The 19,627-nt window shown below is 40.7% G+C and overlaps 1 protein-coding gene across 10 annotated transcripts in view; it reads left to right on the forward strand.

Moving 5' to 3' along the window:
• LOC137374606 (sentrin-specific protease 7-like) overlaps nucleotides 1-19,627 on the forward strand; it is a 147,132-nt gene that overhangs the window by 47,949 nt on the left and 79,556 nt on the right. For 8 of the 10 annotated variants that reach the window (XR_010975857.1, XM_068040950.1, XM_068040951.1 and 5 more), the window contains 3 exons: nucleotides 6,053-6,172; nucleotides 12,836-12,957; nucleotides 14,175-14,387. Coding sequence is in view for 9 of the 10 variants with exons in the window: in XM_068040950.1 (XP_067897051.1) it covers nucleotides 6,053-6,172; nucleotides 12,836-12,957; nucleotides 14,175-14,387 (455 nt within the window). In the remaining variant the exon portion in view is untranslated. The remainder of the gene's footprint in view (nucleotides 1-6,052; nucleotides 6,173-12,835; nucleotides 12,958-14,174; nucleotides 14,388-19,627) is intronic. The other 2 variants (XM_068040955.1, XM_068040957.1) reach the window with 2 other exon arrangements.

Consider the following 19,627-nt stretch of genomic DNA (forward strand, 5'->3'; position numbering starts at 1 on the left):
AATGAATATAAAAGATAAAATAACAGGTATTAAGCAAGTACAGAGGTAGGGTACAGGTAGTAGGGTGGGAAGAACAAAAGCAAAGGTCTGTGATGGGGTGGAAAAATCAGAGGTTAAATAATAGGATGATGGTGCCAGGCAAAAGAAAATAGTACTCGGGCAAGTAAAGAAACAAAAGATGGGTCTTGCAGCTGTAATGGCAATAGCAGAATTATAACCAGCAGCTGCTGTCTCAAAAAATGGGGGCAGAGGTTAAGACCTGATGTTGATTTTTAGTGAGTCTTAAAGGTTGTAAAGTGCCTAGTTAAAATATGAGGTGCTGTTTCTTGAGCTTTCGCTGAGCTTCATTACAACAGTGTAGGAGGCTGAGGACAGAGAGGTCAGAGTGGGGTGGAAAATTAAAATGACGGGCGACTCAAAGCTCAGTTCTGCTTGAGGGCTGAACTGAGATGTTCCACAAAGCATGACCCAATCTGCATTTCCTCTCTCCCATTTAGAGGAGACAACGTGAGCAATGAATACTGTATACTAAATTGAAAGACTACAAGCAAAAGTGCACGTAAGAACTTGCTCTTGCACTGAATAATTTCTCCTTTGACTCCACTTGCTTCCTTCAAATAAAAGGTGTTGGCACGGGAGCCCATATGGGTCCCTGCTTTGCCTGCCTTTTCATGTGACGTAAAACATCCTTTGTCCCAGTCCTGCTTGGGTTCCTGCTCGGATAACAATTTTCTGTACATTGATGACTATCAGTGCTGTTTCTTGCCCTTGCCCTGAACTGGAAAATTTCATCAGCTTTGCTTTCAATTTCTACCTTCCCTTGTCTTCAAATGGTCCATCTCCGACTCTTCCCTTCCTCAAATTCTCTATCTCTATTTCGGGGGATAGGCTGTCAACCAATATCCATTTTCAGCCCAACGGCTTCCATAGCTACCCTGACTACAGCAAACGAGATAAAGGAAATGTAAGGACAGCATTCCATTCTCAGTTTCTCCCTCTTCATTGCACCTATTCCTTACCATGCTACTTTCGATATGTCTTCCCTTTTTTTTTCTCAGCTGAAGGTTACCCTACAGCATGGTTGACAGTACTCAACCACATCTGTCTCATTTCCTGCACTTGTTCTCATGCCTCTTCCTCATCCTTCCCAGAACCACGATAGGGTTTACCTTGTCCTCATCTATCACTACACCAGCCTCCATGTTCAACTGATCATCCTCTGCCATTTGTAGCATGATGATGCCACCAAACAAATGTCTCCTCCTTTCAACATCCTGAAGGGACCGTTCCCTCGCAGCACCCTGACCCACTCTTCAATCACTCCCTCCCCTTCCCACTGCACCACCTTATGCAAGCTTAGAACATGCAACACTTGCCCTTTTGCTTCTCTCTCTTCCCGCTATCAAAGGTCCAAAACAGTTTTCCTAGGTGAAAAGGCAATTTCCTTGTTGTACTTTAAGTTTAATATATGGCTTTGCTGCTCATGATGCTGTCTCCTGTACATTTGGGAGACCAGCATAGATTGGGTCATGCTTTGCAGAACACATCCATTCAGTCCATAAGCGTGACCCTGAGCTTATAGTTGCCTGTCATTTTTAATTCTCTGCCCCACTCTGACCTCTAGTCGTGGTTATGATCTGAAATTATTGAACTCAATGATGAGTCCAGAAGGCTGAGAAGCTCCTAACTGAAAGATGAGGTGCTGTAGCTTGAGCTTCCATTGACTTTCATTAGAACAGTGTAGGAGGAGGCAAAGCATGGCAGCTGTTGGTAATCATTCTGCAATTTCCATTTTTAGCTACTCTAGACCCATCTTTTGTTTCTTTACTTGTCCCATTACCATCTCATTTTGCCTTGCACCATCATCCCTTTTGACATGTAATCGCTCATGCCTTCCACCCTATCACAGACCTTCCCTTTTGTTCTTTCCTTCCCACCCCCCATTCTCTGTCTGTACTTGATCAAAAACTGCTGTTAACATTTTAACCTGTCTCTAACTTTTTCCACTTTTGACAAAAGGTCATCGACCTGAAACATGAACTTTATTTTTCTTTCCACACACATGCTGCTTGGCCTACTGAGTATTTCCAACATTTTCTGTTATGAGAGCATACTATGATGAACCTTTCATATTAGGAATTCTGGTAAAAAAAAATGTTCCCAGGCATAGGTTATTCAGTCAGTGCTCCCTCTAATTTGTGCCTTCCCTCTTCCACAGATTTGGTGCTTCTGCTCATCAGGGTTGCAAGTTTTGATAGTCAGCATCGATATAAACACTCTGCTAATCTCAATGGAATAAGTGCTCCCTTTCTTCAGAAGGAACATGTTGTCTGGTGTTTCTTCAGGAGACCTGTTTGGGAGACTGGGTATTTTAGGTTTTCAGCCTATTTGGAATACTTTTATTTTAAGTAGAGCGAATGTGTTTGGTACATCTATATATGATTTTAATATTCATCCTATTCAGTCCAGCCAACTACAAAGTTGAGCCAGCGTTGTCTCCCTCTCAGCAAATTGTCTTAGTCAATCTTTTTTGGAAGAACTGTGTGCTATTTTGTTGATTCCAGTATGGAGAATGCAAACTATATCTTGCACCTTGAGAGAAACAGCCTAAACATTTCCAAAGGAGACGATAATGGATTTGGAATCCTAACAATTAATAGGTCCTTTTAGATACCTGTGTGGAGCTCGTGCAGTTGTGGAAAGAGTTGGACTCCCACATGACTGTAGATATTGAGTAAGCTATTTGCTTCCCTATTTTTCAACATTCTGAACATAGATAGTGTGAGACTCAGTTGTTTGCTATGATGTATTCAGCGTTCTGCTTGCCTCCAACTCGGATTTAGATATTGCATGTTACATATCAATTACTTGGTGATCACTCTCTAACAGTTTGAATTTGATTTGATCGTTTTTTTGTTTTGTTTTTTTCTTCTCTATGTATGGTAAACATTAGTCACCTTAGATTTGGGGAGATTATTTGGCAGCCACTTAGAAATGAGGAATACGAGGATTTTTTTTTAAATATTGATTTCAACCTTAATTTCTTTGTGGGGCTTCTATCTTGGATCTGGACATTGGGCTGACTTGAGTAACACCAGATGCTCTTGGATCCAAGCACTATTTTGCAGTCCAGTCAACTCATTACATATATTCTATAAATGAATAGGGCCATATTCCTCAGGAATAGCTTCTCTTTTGTTCTTTCCCAGAACATTGTCTGCTATCTTAGAGTATTCATGTGACATTCTGGTCCTTTGCAAATTGTGGCTTCGGCCTGACAGCCCTCAAGATTTCTGCACTCCCCCAATTCTAGTCTCTTGCACATCACCTTATTAATTGCTTCACCATTGGCAGCTGGACTTTCATCTGTCTAGACCCTAAGCTCTGGAATTCCCTTCCATAACCTCTCCACCTCACTTCCCTTCTCTGCTCCTTTAAGGCATTCCTTAAAACCTACATCTTTGATCAAGATTTTGGTCATCTTTCCAACTATCTTGTTTGATTTTGTTTGATAACTCTCCTAAGAAGTGCCTTGAAACATTTTGCTGCATTAAAGGTACTACATAAATGCAAGTATTTGATAGTTATTTGCCAAGGCAGTATGGAATTCAAGTTTATCTGGGGTAGCCTGCTGGTGTTGCCCCTTGCACTCCCCCATGTATATACCATCTTTCGATTTTATTTTTAAAGCAGGAGAGTTAAAGAAAAATTTAATTTTCTGAGCGCTTGAGATTTCTGGAAATTAAATTCAATGTAGGATTCCTTCATATTTCTGTTTCATCAAGTGAGATGGATGAAGGTTAGTCTTCCTCTAGTTATCCCTTTGGTGCCGTCATTCATTCTGGCTACATATATACAGTATTTCTCTTCTCCATCCTTCATCTCTGACCATATTAATCTTTACGTTTTTGTGCCATTCTGATTTTATCCTATAACAACTACCTTTTCTAAGTGTTCCAAATATGTGTATGATACAGTAACCTAGCAATATTGACACTAGTCTAGCACCCTGAGCTTATGAGTTCAGATCCTATCATCGCAAGCTCAGAAATTGAATTTGATAGTCATCTGCTGGCATCAGTAGAAATAAGGACTAGAAAAGCTACCCAATTGTTGCAAAAACTCACCTATGCAGTTGACTCTTGGGGCAATTGGATGATCAATATATCAGTGTCTCCCACATCCGAAGAGCACAAAAAAGTGACATTGTCTCTCCAACACCAGTTAAAGATGCTTCAAACATTATTGGTCTGCAGCTAGTTATGAGGAGGGGTGTAGCATGCAATGACACACCCCCCCCCACTCAGTTTCTGGCCTTCCCCCCCCAGCTTTTGTGGAGGTTTGGCTGCGATCTCGGTCTTGTTGTTATGGAAGAGCTGTGATTGGAATCTGTAACCATTAGTTTGCTTCTCAGCACCCTGGAATAGCACAATGGTATATGTTGGCTCCATTGTTTCTTTTCCCAAAATGGTTCCATATCCTTACAATTTTGTGATACAAATGAATTATTGGACTCTACTTTACGATGAGCTAAATATATATTCCTGAGACTTTTGTAAAGAATAATGCAAAGTTTGAAATTGCAGAGGTGACCCTCACTGGCCAGACTCATGGCTGATATTGTTAAGGTCATCCACTTCTTATACTGTGAAGTGCAGCTTTTATAGACCCAGATTTTACAGTGGAAATGATAGCCAAGTTTTCAGCATTCACTGTCATTACACTTCTGAAACTGACAGTAATGTCTGAAGTCCTCATGTGCGCAGTTAAATGCAGAAATCCAGAAGTTAACATCAGTGATTTTATACTTTTCCAGAGGTTGTGCTGTTGAGGTTACCCCCCACCCCCCACCCCCACTTCCAAAATTGGAAATTGTTGAACTGATTAGAACTTCTACTGTTACGCTGTTAGTCTCACTGTAAAAATTATTGAAGTAACACCTTGTTGAATGAAGGTAACTGGGTTTGCAACAATATATTAAGTTCATAATTACTGCTAAACAACCTCACTGGCCCTGAAGAAGTAACTTTACATCTGTTGAACGTCAAATTTCTGCACTATAAGAAATTCCACATAGTTCAATTTCTTTAAACGTTTGTTTGATATTTTAGCTTCGACCTCGTGTATGCCCCATCATATATTTCACTATCTGTAAAAATTTAAAAAAAGAGGAATTTAGTGGTTTGTACTCCCTGGTTTGATGTCTGAGAATACTTCAATGTGATTGGCTGCTTACCCTGCTTGATTTTTTAAAAAAATTCTTTCGTGTGATGTGGGTGTTGCTGGCAAAGTTAGCATTTGTTGCCCATCCCTAATTGCCCTTGACAACTGAGTGGCTTGTTAGGCCATTTCAGAGGGCAGTTAAGAGTCAACCACATTGCTGATGGTCAAGAGTCACATGTAGGCTAGACCAGGGTAAGGACGGCAGATTTCTGTCCCTAAAGGACATTAGTAAACTAGATAGTTTCATGGCGCCATGAGACTACCTTTCAATTCCAGATTTTTACTTATTAATTGAATTTAAATTCCACCAGCTGCCCTGGTGGGATTTTGCACCGGTGTCCCCAGGCATTAGCCTGGTCCTCTGGATTACAGATTCAGTGACATTACCACTACATCACCGCCTCCCCCTAATGACATCACTGTTGCCTGGAGATCTCCTTGATTTGGCACCAGATTCAAACTGGTGTTGGGAAAGGGGTAATCCTTACTACAGAGATAGCTAGATCCTTGTGGCAGCTTTCTTCAAGGTCAGCGGTGAGTCCCATTGCTTCACTAATGACCACAAAATCCAGCTGATTATGTTGTAAAATATTGGTTTGTATGTGCCCATGTGTGCACATGTTTACGTAAATTGCTGTGCCACGTAACAATTGATTTCTTAAATACTTTGCAGCAGTGTAGTTAATTTCTACTTAGACATTCCAAATATTTATGCTTCTTGAATTCCAATTTAATGGATGTTTAATTTTGAAGTTTTAAATAATTAGATGAATCTTTGCATTCTAATTTAAAAGTTTTACTTCAAGATTTCATCATTTTCTTTTTCTAGTCTGGGGGCAAATTTAAAATTCCAAAGAAGAAAAAGATCTCTGAAATGGACAATGTAGAGACACATTCTCCTCTATCCCGACTTACTGATTCAAGAATTGAAAGTTTAAAAGCATCACATGTGAGTTGAAGTGGAATTTCTTAAGCAATCAAATTCTTTTTCTACCTTCTAATGTTCTCTGCTCATTTCCTGGAAAGAGTTAACTTAATCACTGGTACCTTGTCCAAGTGGCTGTTCTTCATGTTTTATTTGTTGTTACAAGAGGTTTTATGTTTAGAGATACAGCACTGAAACAGGCCCTTCGGCCCACCGAGTCTGTGCCGACCATCAACCACCCATTTATACTAATCCTACACTAATCCCATATTCCTACCACATCCCCACCTGTCCCTATATTTCCCTACCACCTACCTATACTAGGGGCAATTTATAATGGCCAATTTACCTACCAACCTGCAAGTCTTTTGGCTTGTGGGAGGAAACCCACGCAGACACAGGGAGAACTTGCAAACTCCACACAGGCAGTACCCAGAATTGAACCCGGGTTGCTGGAGCTGTGAGGCTGCAGTGCTAACCACTGCGCCACTGTGCCGCCCACAAAATTGTACTAAAATCTTCAAACTCTGTTTTTTAAAACAGAGAAAAGTATTTTTTTGCTGAGTGGACATTGACCTGCAAATAGCTGAAATTTTTGGATGTTGACTCTGTACAAAAGAACTGGCAAGCAGGCAATTTCAAGAAAACAGTAAGAGGTTTTGACCTCCTAAGGGCAATATTTTTGAATGACAGAGGAGACTTTCTGTCTGGCCATGTGATCGGCTCAGCAAGGTTTTTGCTTTCACTTTGGACTTATTAAAAACCAGTGAATTGGACCAAGAGCAGGCATTTGAAACTCAGACCTGACCTGCCTGGAGACTAGAGAAGACGACCTCTTTCTGTAAAGGAAACCTGAAAACCCTTGCAAAGAGATCCTGTATTTGAAAGGTGACAGATTCCTATTGCCTCCTGTCTCTGAAGAATTACAGCATCCAGTGTGGTTCCTGTTGCCTCCTGTGTTTTGGGAAATCCTGAAACCAGAAGAAAGCTTCTACTGCTATACTGCTACTATGAATCCTAAGCAGGCCTGTTGCTACACCCCTGCTGAAAGACCTATGTGATGCCTGCTGTAGTCGAATTGCCTTGAGCACCTACCCATCACAGACTGTTCATCAACCTTGTCTAGAGAGACTTTGAGTGGCATCCGCCTATTCGACTCTGGGACACCTCACCAACCTAAAAACATACTATCGGAACGTGACAAACTCAATTATCTTTCCTTTTTCTTCCTAAGTAACAGCTGTAATCCAAAAAATCCTTTTTCCCCGCTTAACCGGTTTTTGTGTGTGTGTGTGCATGCGCGTGCGTGTTTTGTAAAAAATCTTTTTCTATAGAAACATAGAACGAATAGGAGCAGGAGTAGGCCACTTGGCCCCTCGAGCCTGCACCGCCATACAATGCTGATCATCCAAACTCAGTACCCTGTTCCTCCTTTCTCCCCATATCCCTTGATCCCTTTAGCCTTAAGAACTATGTCTAACTCTTTCTTCAATATATTTAATGATTTGGCCTCAACTGCTTTCTGTAGTAGAGAATTCCACAGGTTCACCACTATCTGGGTGAAGAAATCCCTCCTCATCTCAGTCCTAAATGGCTTGCACCTTGTCCTTGGACTGTGACCCCTGGTCCTGGCCCCTGCCATCGGGAACATCCTTCCTGCATCTAGTCTGTCCAGTCTTGTTAGAATTTTGTAGGTTTCTATGAGATCCCCTCTCCATTCTTCTAAACTGTAGTGAATACAAGCCTCATCGACCAAATCACTCTCCATACGTCAGTCCTGTCATTCCAGGAATCAGTCTGGTGAACCTTCACTGCACTCCCTCCATAGCAAGAACAGCCTTCCTCCGATAAGGAGGCCAAAACTGCACACAATACTGCAGATGTGGTCTCACCAAGGCCTTGTATAATTGCTCCTGTACGCGAATCCTCTCGCTATGAAGGCCAACATGCCATTTGCCTTCCTAACTGCCTGATGCACCTGCAAGCTTACTTTCAGCGACTGGTGCACAAAGAGAGACCCATGTCTCGCTGCACCTCCCCGTTTCCCAATCTATTGCCGTTCAGATAATCTGCCTTTCTGTTTTTGCCACCAAAGTGGATAACCTCACGTTTATCCACATTATACTGCATCTGCCATGTATTTGCCCACTCACTCACCCTGTCCAAATGACACTGGAGCTTCTCTGTATCCTCCTCACAGCTCACACTCCCACCCAGCTTTGTGTCATCTGCAAACTTGGATATTTTACATTTAATTCCATCATCTATATCATTAATAGATATTGTGAATAGCTGGGATCCTAGCACTGATCCCTGCGATACCCCCTCGTCACTGCCTGCCACTCGGAAAAAGGCCCGTTTATTCCTACTCTTTGTTTCCTGTCTGCCAGCCAGTTCTCTATCCATGTCAGTACCTTACCCCCATCCTATATGCTTTAATTTTGCACGCTAATCCCTGAGGTGGGACCTTATCGAAAGCCTTCTGAAAGTCCAAGTACATCACATCCACTGGTTCTCCCTTATCTATTCTACGAGTTACATCCTCAAAAAATTCCAGTAGATTTGTCAACCATGATTTCCCTTTCGTAAATCCATATTGACTTTGTCCGATCCTGTCATTGTTTTCCAAGTGCTCTGCTATTACATCTTTTATAATTGACTAGCATTTTCCGCGCTACTGATGTCAGGCTCATCGGTCTATAATTCCCTGTTTTCTCTCCACCTTTTTTATATAGTGGGGTTACATTAGCTACTCCCCAATCCGTTGGAACTGTTCCAGAGTCCATCGAATTTTGAAAAATTACCAGCAATGCATCTACTATTTCTAGGGCCACTTCCTTAAGTACTCTGGGATGTAGATTATCAGGCCCGGGGGATTTATCGGCCTTCAATCCCGTCAGTTTCCCTGACACCATTTCCCTACTAATACTGATTTCATACAGTTCCTCGTTCTCTCTAGACCCTATGTTCCCCAACATTTCTGAGATAATTTGTGTCTTCCTTTGTGAAGACAGAACCAAAGTATGTATTTAATTGGTCTGCCATTTCTTTGTTCCCCATTATAAATTCCCCTGTTGCTGACTGTGAGGGACCCACATTTATCTTCAATAATCTTTTTCTCTTCATATATCTATAGAAACTTTTACAGTCATGTTTTATGTTCTCTGCAAGCTTACTTTCATACTGCATTTTTCCCTTCTTAATCAATCCCTTTGTCCTCCTTTGCTGAATTCTAAACTGCTGCCAATCCTCAGGTTTGCTGCTTGTTGTGGCCATTTTATATTTCTCCTCCTTGGATCTAATACTATCCCTAATATCTTTTGAAAGCCACAATTGAGTCACTCTTCCTGTTTTATTTTTGCGTCAGACAGGAATGAACAATTGTTGTAATCCAACCATGCGCTCTTTAAATGCTAGCCATTGCCTATCCACTGTCAACCCTTTAAGTAACGTTCCCCAGTCTGTCATAGCCAGCTCGTGCCTCATACCTTCATAGTTTCCTTTATTTAGATTCGGAACCCTACTCTCGGAATCAGTTCTCTCACTCTCCATCTTAATGAAGAATTCTATCATATATAGATTTATCTTATTGTTTAAGACTTAGTTTATTAATTAATTTGTTGTTGATTAAAGAAACCTGGTTGGTGTTCTTTATTCTGGGGGACAAATAGAGTGTGTAATTAAGCTGTTCTGGAGTTGGTGGGAAAATTTACTGACCCGCAGAGAAGTGGGACTGAATTAACAGTGCATTTCTCCCACCTTGGTCGTAACATTGTTCATTCATGGGATGTGGGTGTCACTGGCAAGGGCAGAATTTATTGTCCATCCTAATTGGTGGTGGACAATTAAACAACTAACATTCACAATTGGATGTGGCAGGATTGCAGAGCTTTGATCTGATCTGTTGGTTCGTTTTGTGTGTTGTGGGCGTCGCTGGTTAGACCGACATTTATTGCCCATCCCTAATTGCCCTTGAACTGAGTGGGTTGCTAGGCCATTTTAAAGGATATATAAGAGTCAGCCACATTGCTGTGGGTCTGGAGTCACATGTAGGCCAGACCAGGTAAGGACGGCAGATTTCCTTCCCTAGAGGACATTAGTGAACCAGATGGGTTTTTACAACAATCGGCAATGATTTCATGGTTACCATTAGACTAGCTTTTTAATTCCAGATTTGGCATGCATGTCGTCCTGTGTTGTAGCTTTACCAAGTTGGTACTTCATTTTTAGCTATGCCTGGTGTTGCTCGTGGCAAGGTCTCCTGCACTCTTTATTGAACTAGCGTTGATACCCTGGCTTGATGGTATTGGTAGAATGAGGGATATTCCAGGCCATGAGGTTACAGATTGTGTGGCTAAATATAATTCTGCTGCTGTTGTAAAAACCCATCTGGTTTCTTGCCCGTGTTTGACTTGACGCCATGACTTCATGGCGTCTGGAGTCAATTTTGAGGACTCCAGGGCATCTCCCTCCCCACTGTACACCACTGTGTTGCCATCTCTGGTGGGTCTGTCCTGCTGGTGGGACAGGATATGCCCAGTGTTATGAATGTGCTTCAACTTTTCAATTTTTTTTGAGGATTTGTAGTTTAGAATTATGGACATTGGTTTATTTGGGAAAACTGAAAGGAATCTATGGATTTTTTTTACAAGGGTCAACGAGAAGTCTTGTTTGCAAACAACCTTTACTGGAAATCACATGCCTTCAGCTCAATAAACAACAGAAACTTTGGTGACTTTGAGGAAATGTTTACAGCAAAGTGACATGTCAAGATTTATAGTGGTCAGGAGGTTCTGACTTGCTGTTTGGGGTTTTGCTTCTGAGATATTGTTTTGGCTCAGTTGGGGTATGGACAGTGTTTGAAGGCAGTTGGAGTCAGCCTGCTGAGAGATAAGACACCAGCTCATGTTTCTCTACCTGTTTGAAAAACCTGTGAATTGAGAGTGGGATAACTGAAACCCCTGATGCCACACTTCTGGAAAGCCTACTAGACTACATCTCGACATCTCCAGAATGAACTGCTCCAGAAAAGATCCCAGTGATCCATGTCTGTATACCTGGATGCCAGTCCAAAGAGAACAACTGACATCGTTCCATATCTTTTTTTTCAAGAATTAACAAGTATTTGGCCAAACTTTCCTTTTTTTTGTAAAAGAGCTCCGCAGAGAAAATCTCTTATTTTTCAGTTAACCTGTGTATATATGTGTGGTATTTAAAAAGGGAATTTTCAGATTTCAATCTGTGTTGATGCTTTGCTTCATTACTGAATAATTCTTGTTTTATAATAAACTGATAGTTTTGTTTATTGAAGAAACCTAGTTAGTGTATTTTATTCGGGGATAAAGAGTAGAATGTGTGATTGATTGTATCGGTAATTGGGTAAACATTTAAATATATGTTGTGACCTGTGGAGAAGTGGAACTAGAAAAGTCAGTGCACTCCTCCCACCTTGGTCATAACACCAGGGATGGTGATGGAGGTGTATAGGACGTTGGATGTAAGGTATGATGCGGTGAATATTACTATGTCAGGCTGTTGCTTGACTAGTCTGTGTGATCGCTGTTTCAATTTTGGCACCAGTCCCCAGATGTGGGGAGGATCTTTCAGGGCTGACAGGGCAGAGTTTGCCGTTGTTGTTTCCGGTGCCTAGGTCAATTCTGGGTGATCTGACCAGTTTGATTCTTCGACTTGTCTGTTGCGGTTTGGTGCAACTGGCTAGGCCATTTGAAAGGGCAGTTCAGAGTCAGCCACGTTGCTGTGGGACTGAAATCGCATATAGGTTAGACCGGGTAAGGATGTCAGAATTCCTTCCCTAAAGGATGTTCGTGATCCAGATGGGTTTTTAATTTCAATCTGGTAGTTTCATGGTCACCATTACTGACACTAGCTTTTAATTTCAAATTTATTAATTGAATTTAAATTCTGCCAGCTGCCGTGGTAGGATTTGAACCCAGAGCATTAGTTTGGGCTAGGGGCCTGCTCAGGTCGGGAAAAAGGAACATGACCTGAACCACAGTGGACCCAAGCTAGAGTCCCTCCAATTTAGCCCCGGGCCCGGCCCGACCATCCGTTTACTTACCTTCCTGACACCGATCCCGCAAGAAGCTGAAGCACATGCATGATGACGTCACTCGCTCACTGCACAGACTCAGTTTCGTCCTGGACTCCCAGCTCGGGTAAATAAAAAAAATTATTTTTTTCATACTTACCGGCAGAGCACTTGCCGTGTGTGCTCGGCTCGGCCCGACCCGAGCCCAAAAACTGGATCCGAAAGATGGACCCGACCCGAACCCGACACGTTGCCGGGTTCAGGTCGGGTAGCAGGCCTCTAGATTACTAGTCCAGTAACATTATCGCTACGTCACTGTTCCCTAAAGGAGAGACCTTAGTTCTGCAAGTAATATTCAGAAAATTCACCTTGAAATGTTCAGATTTAATTTTACAATAATGTTTTTCAACTATTTCTAATATTTGTTCGAGTTACTGGTTACTTCATGCAATTTAAATATATTGATGATCATTGTTTTCTGGGAAAAGATTTTGCTTAATTGAATCATGAGTTGATCTATAGATCATTGTTTCTCTGTTCAGTCAATATCCTGGAAATACATTTTGCTAATCTTGCTCCATAATTCCTGTGATCGGTTAACTTTGTTTAAAATCTTAAATTTTTGGATCTATTTTCAGAAGCGTTGGCCATTCTCTTATAATACTTTCAATAAAACAAGAAACCAAGACTCGATTGTTTACAGTCAAAGAAGGAACTGCCGTTCAAAGCACAAGTTTCCAGGAGTTGGGGTACAACTGAAGTAAGAATATGATCAATTGTCCTTTTTATAAATCTGTTTGTTCAGGTATCTATGCATTTGCCACCTTTTCGCTGAGATAAATTTATTCTTTGCTTATTAAATTGAACTGAGTGTTGAAATGTAGTGGGTGTTTCACTCAATCTGCTTAAATCCCAGTAGAAGGTAATTTTAATTATAAAATGCTTAGAGGATATTACTTATCGATCTTGCCCCAAGCTATTTATTTAATGGCAAATATTTAAGTTACTACCTCCACTTTAGTGAATCTGAATTTGACAAGTGCCTAATGTCTAGTCCAGAAATGAATGTCAGTATTGACCTTCCTATGCTTGTGTTGGTAAACTATCGCCCTTGAGCACTAAGTTAATCCTCTAATTTTTTGTTGCCGGTTGTATAATGTTCCCACAGCCCTTTATTATTTTGTTTTGTTTCCTTGCAGGAGATGAATTTGTCATTTCATTTGCTTTGACTATCCTTTTTAGCTTCAACACCATTTCTATCCTTCGTTTGCTTTCATAAGCTTTAATAGCCTACCAGTAGCAATCAGAAGGCATTACACTATCTTGTGTTCACTTTACCTTACGAGATTGTCTCTAACATCATGCCATCAGAGGCAGCCATGTAGAGTAAATGAGACAGCACTAGCACTGTCTGAGGGAGTGAAATCCTCTTCGAGTTAATATCACTGGGAGCTTCTGATGGCATTTACATTATGTCCATCTTTTGATCTGGGTGAGGCTGAACTTATCAGCCCAGCCATGCAGGTAAGCAATGTTTTTCAGCTATTGCTGACTTGTGTGGACCTTCCTCAACTTTGGCAAAGGTCTGAGGTCAGAAGATGAAAGTCACAAATCTGACTTTTTCGTAAACATGTGTTTTTTTTGTGATTCTTGAGCTTATGCATGAATAGTTCCATTTATCTAAACTGCCCTACAGTAGGGGGAAACATTTGACAGCAAGGGACTCGTATATTACAAAACTGGAATAAATGTTCCATGATGCAAAGGGGCATTAAGCCCAATTAGAAGAAGACTATAGCAGAGAATTGTGCTGAACTTCGCTATAACGAGTAATAACTGCGTTTCTTTGTAATAAATCTTTTCTTTTCATGTACTCTCACCATTATTTTCCCTGAGTACATCTTTCATTATTTTGGAGGTACTTTCATTAATTCCTTTTTAAACATATGTATTTGTGTTGCACTTTGCCTACAACAGGGAAGCCAGAATTGTACTCAGAGATGTGCTGATGACAGATTCAGGAAGACAACATTTGCTGCGCGTAAAAAAGAGAGACTGTAGCAATGTGGAAAATACTGACACTTCACATGCAAAACATCACACATCAGCAACCAGTGAACTAAAAGATAATTGTCACGTGGAAACCAAAACATCTCACCAAGATAGTCAGTCCAACATTTTATCCAGCAGGTGGGTTCTTGAGCTATGCTGCGACCAGCTGCTACATGCACAATTGCATCAGTTTTGTTTCTCTCTCTTTGTGAAGTCTGCAAAGACTCACCCTGTGCACTATTGCCCGCTATCTGTGGATTATTGTTTGCTGAATCTTAAAATTCCTATATATGTGAATTGCATTCCTCTTCGTTTATCCTCAATGCACTTAGGAGAGGTTCATTGTCCTAGTGATTTTCAGAGGACAACACCCAGAAGATTAACACCCTCTGAAGTAATTTGATCTTCGTCAATTTTATAGCACTGATGCTCAGTAATGTTTTCCATCCAAATATAGTCATAAGCACATCTTTGCTCTTTTCCCAGTTGGAAACGTTCTGCTTGATTTCTGGCCAACTTTCAACATTGAGATTTTATTCTGTATGCTGCATTTTATTTGACATGTGATATATGCCTGCACCAGACTACAGATTCTGCATGTCTTTTTGGAGGTTCAACTGAAGACCGGATTTGTTTTTTGCCAGATGCATATCCATCTGTTGGAATCTGAGGTTTTATAATTAGTAATACAGTCAATCTGTATATAATAATCTTGTGTACTCCATTTTCTTCGAAAAATTTCACCTTCCTATTATCACGATTTTTGATCACGCTTTTTACGTCCACGTTTAACATCTGTTACGACCGAGGCGGGAGGAGTGCACGGTTAATTCAGTCCCACTTCTCCACAGGTCATAACATATTATTTAAATTTTCCCATTTATCGATACGGTCAATCATACTTTCTTTTTCCCAGAATAAAACACACTAACCAAGTTTCTTTTCTGAACAACAAAATTATCAGATTATTATAAAGCAAGTCTTAACTAGGAATGAAGTAAAACAGAAACACACAGATTAAAATTTTTCAAGTCCCAATATTAAATTTTAACCATTTTTTTTTAACCTTAGCATCTCACACTCGTGCGCGCACACATACGTATACCGGTTAACCAAAATAAAATAAAAAGGGATTTTTGGATCAGAGCTCTGCTACAGACAAAAAGACACCCGGGAAAATCACCTATCCACTCCTGAGGAAAACATCAGATGAGATACGCTGCTCCAAAACTGAGTACACAGTCCAACCTCCGAGCACACGCAGACAGGCCACCGAGATGCCCCTAGAACAGTTCTCTTCAGGCGGTGCCGAGAAGCAACTCTAGCAGGCTCTCCTCAGACAGGAGATGAGACAAATCGACATAGTGGATTTCACAGGGTCTTTTATGGAATTGCTGGAAAGTGAGCTGGGTGCTTCCTTGATACTTCAGACTTGACTTTATCTCACTCCAGAAGGTAAAACCACACTGACATACAACCAGGAAGCTTGTCAGTTTTCTGCCCTCCCACATTTGCTCTGCTGCTGCTGGGCTTGTCCAATCAAAGAAATGCTTGTGACTTCTCTGCCCCTGTTACCAGGGTTTTTGCCTATCTCCAAACTGAGTCATGTGACAATCAGCAACACCATTGCCAAATTAATTCTTTCAGTGCCATCTTGATTAAAAGCAATTATTCAGTTTAACTATAAATTCCTTAAAATAAATTTTTAACAAAAAATAATCACTGTCATAACACATCAAAAACACTTGCATAATCAATTTGTAATGGGAATTCCTGATCCAGAGAGGCTTTTGATGCCATAGTTGCAAGCTGTGACCACAAGGTGGTGTAGCTCTACTCTATCTTGTGTCTTCTGGCACTGTGAACAATGCCACAGGAAATCTTCTGGTATCTTAAATGTACAAACTTTCCAGGTGTGCAAGAGAAAACGGTCCTCCAGCACATGAGGACAAAGTAAACATTTGTAGGACTGATCTGTTTTAATAGTATTAGTTGTGGCAGTCTTAGACTGATAAAAGGCTTTGGATTCTTCTCTAATCCAACAAGGATACTTTTGCCCTGAAATCGCAAAAAATGTGGGTGCGCCTATTTTAAAATCTTCCACACAATGGTACATATGCTGTGGTTTTCTTCTAAGGCAGTTCTATATGGCACCTTGGTAAACTGCCCATTGACAGATGAACCTCTGATCTTGGGTTGACTCATGGTTCTAATTGTGTCCTTAAATAATTAACTAATGGTACTGCTCCAGTTACAAATCAGTGTTGGAAGTTGCTGGCATGACCTCAAGTCTTCTGTTTCTGGGGAGTATTTTTACCTTGATAAATGGCATCCATTTTTGGATGTACCGTTGGCTGCTGTCTCTGCTTTTAAGTCAGATCCAAATTCTGGCCATGTTCTGAGTTGCATACTTCTCTGGGCTTTTTTGAATTTCCTTTCCTATATTATGGAATATCGTCAGACCATTTTGTGAAGGTTTTGATTTTAGCAGGTTACGTCTGTGGCCAAGGATTTTAAAGTAAACTTATCACATTTTATTTGTGATCTGGGCTATTCCTAGTTCATGCCTGGAAATTGTCAGCTTTCTTTTTGCAGAGATGACTGCCAATTTGTTTCATCATTCTATTCCTCCAAGATTAACTAAAAACTTTGTGAATATCTTTCGTGCTTTGGTATATTGAAGATTTATGTAAATCTAAAATATTCTTGATAATTTGGCTGAACAGAATTAGGTGACCTCTTTAAACAAAGTACAGAAGGGTGGTGTGATCTAACAAATTGAGAGTTATTAGATCCCGATTAGATTAGGCTGCTTTTAGTTTAGTTTAGAGATACAGCACTGAAACGGGCCCTTCGGCCCACCGAGTCTGTGCCGACCATCAACCACCCATTTATACTAATCCTACACTAATCCCATATTCCTACCACATCCCCACCTGTCCCTATATTTCCCTACCACCTACCTGTACTCGGGGCAATTTATAATGGCCAATTTACCTATCAACCTGCAAGTCTTTTGGCATGTGGGAGGAAACCGGAGCACCCGGAGGAAACCCACGCAGACACAGGGAGAACTTGCAAACTCCACACAGGCAGTACCCAGAATTGAACCCGGGTCGCTGGAGCTGTGAGGCTGTGGTGCTAACCACTGTGCCGCAGTGGCCAGAATTTCCCTCCGCCCTGAGCAGGCTGGGTGTGTGGGGGGTGGGGGGCGGGTGGTGGAAGTGTGGTGCATTAACTCTGTATTAAAACTGGCACAAGGTCGTTCATTCTTCAAGGTGGTCTGTGCTATTTTTATGTTGTGTTCAGATTTTTCTCTTTCAAATGTTTTTTTTTAACAAAAGCAAGACAGAATTTTTCCCAGTTCTGAAAAAATGTCACCGACCTGAAACATTAACTCTGCTCTCTCCACAGATGCTGCAAGACCTGCTGAGTGTTTCAGCACTTTTTTTTAGTTGGATTTCAAAATCTTAGTCTTAATGAACTGTTGCTTTGGTATCTCCATTTTTCCCTAATTCTACTTCTAAAGTTAATTTTTTCTTGATGGGAAGACTAAATTGGCCATAGCCTCCACTATCCCCCAATGCAACTTGGCATTTTGTACTTGCAGAATAAGAGAAGTAGTCATTCTTTCTGCCCTCAGAAAATTAAGTGGAATATATGCTTTTGCTGAGTTGATTTTTAATTGGTCCTGAAAGTCCTTTTAAAGTGTAATTTACTGCACTCGTGAACTTATGGTGTCCAGTTTCTTCAGTGGGTAAAATGTGTACCTCGGAGAGTGGGTGTTGCAGTGGTTTTGACATTGTTCAAATCCAGCTCAGACTAACAGAACAGATCTGCTGGCTGCATTGTCATAAGTTTAGGAAGTCTTGGTATACTTGCTAGTCGACGTGGATTGGAGCACAAAACTGGTCCTTTTTTTTTGCATTACGTTAGCAGTTTCACTCACAGGCTGCAAGATGGTGGAAGCAGAGTCTTTGAATATTTTTAAGGCAGAGATAGATAGATTCTTGATTAAGCAAGGGCGTGAAAAGTTATTTGGGGTAGGCGAGAATATGGTGTAATCAGTTCAGCCATGAACTCATTGCATGGTGGAGCAGGCTTTAGAAGCTGAATGGCCTGAACTCCTGCTCCTAATTTGTCTGTTTGTATGTTTTTTTTGTCAAATAGAAAAATGCTGTAAGGGTCACTTCTAAATTTGGGGCTGAGGTAGTTTTACTCTGCATCTAACATAGTCTGTATCCTCTGAGAGCACTTAACATTGACACTGGATGTCCAAGACAAAAAGTCTTCCATTCTTGAGTGCATTGTTCTTGATACCTTTTTCCATGCAAAAGATAATCCCTGCTCTTGAGCTGCTTGAGATCCTTGCATTGAAATGCAGATAATTAACTCATTTCTTACCCTGCAGAACAGATTCATGTTAAATTTTGTGGCCTAAGAATTCTCTTGGGTGTCTGTAAAGGTTTGTCAGGTTGGTTGAGTTGGCAGTATTCGCATCTTGGATTAGAAGGTTGGAGGTTCAGAACATCCTCCAAAATGTAAGCACATAATCTGAGATGAAGCTTCACTGCAATAATGAGGCATTGCTGCATTTATCAAAAAGTGGTGTTCTTTAGATAAAATTCTAAGCCAAATCCCCAACTGCCTGTTCAAATGTACTCAAGATCCCACTTCACTACTTTAAGAACAGGGAGTTTTCTGAATGTCGTGATGCTATGAAAACCAATTAACTGTTCATCTCATCAGATTTTTTGTGCAGATAAGTTATGCATGCCTACATACAATAGTGACTGCATTTCAAAACAAAATTAAGATGTTTCCCAGAAATGTGTTCAAGTCTTTGTTTTTAGTCTGAATCAAGAAAAATTTATTTTATTCTTTAATTTGCTAATGTTTGCTGCACTTCACACAGAAATTAAACTTGGTCAGAATATGCTGTTTAAATCCCTCCATGGCCTCACTCCTCCCTCCCTATCTTAGTAACCACCTGCAGCCCTCAGAACACTGCCTTCCTCCAACTATGGCCTCATATATCCCCCACTTCCTTGGCACCACCCTTTGGTGGCCTGACCTTCAGCCATCTAAGCCTTAAACTGTGGAATTCCCTCTCTTAACCTCTATGTGTCTACCTCCTCCTTCTTTAGGATGCCCCATAAAACCTACCTCTTTGACCAAGCTTTGAGTTACCTAATATCTCCTCCTTTGGCTTTTGTTTGATTTTAGCTCCTGTGAAATGCCTTGGGATGTTTTACAACATTAAAGTTGTTATATAAATGCAAATGATTGTATGTTGTACCTAAAACTGAACATTAATTGTTAAAGCAGATTGTAATCGATAAATGTATATTTTTATAATGCTTTTATTTTAATATTTG

The sequence above is a fragment of the Heterodontus francisci genome, chromosome 10 (assembly GCF_036365525.1).
Source record: "Heterodontus francisci isolate sHetFra1 chromosome 10, sHetFra1.hap1, whole genome shotgun sequence".
Classification (NCBI taxonomy): Eukaryota; Metazoa; Chordata; class Chondrichthyes; order Heterodontiformes; family Heterodontidae; genus Heterodontus; species Heterodontus francisci.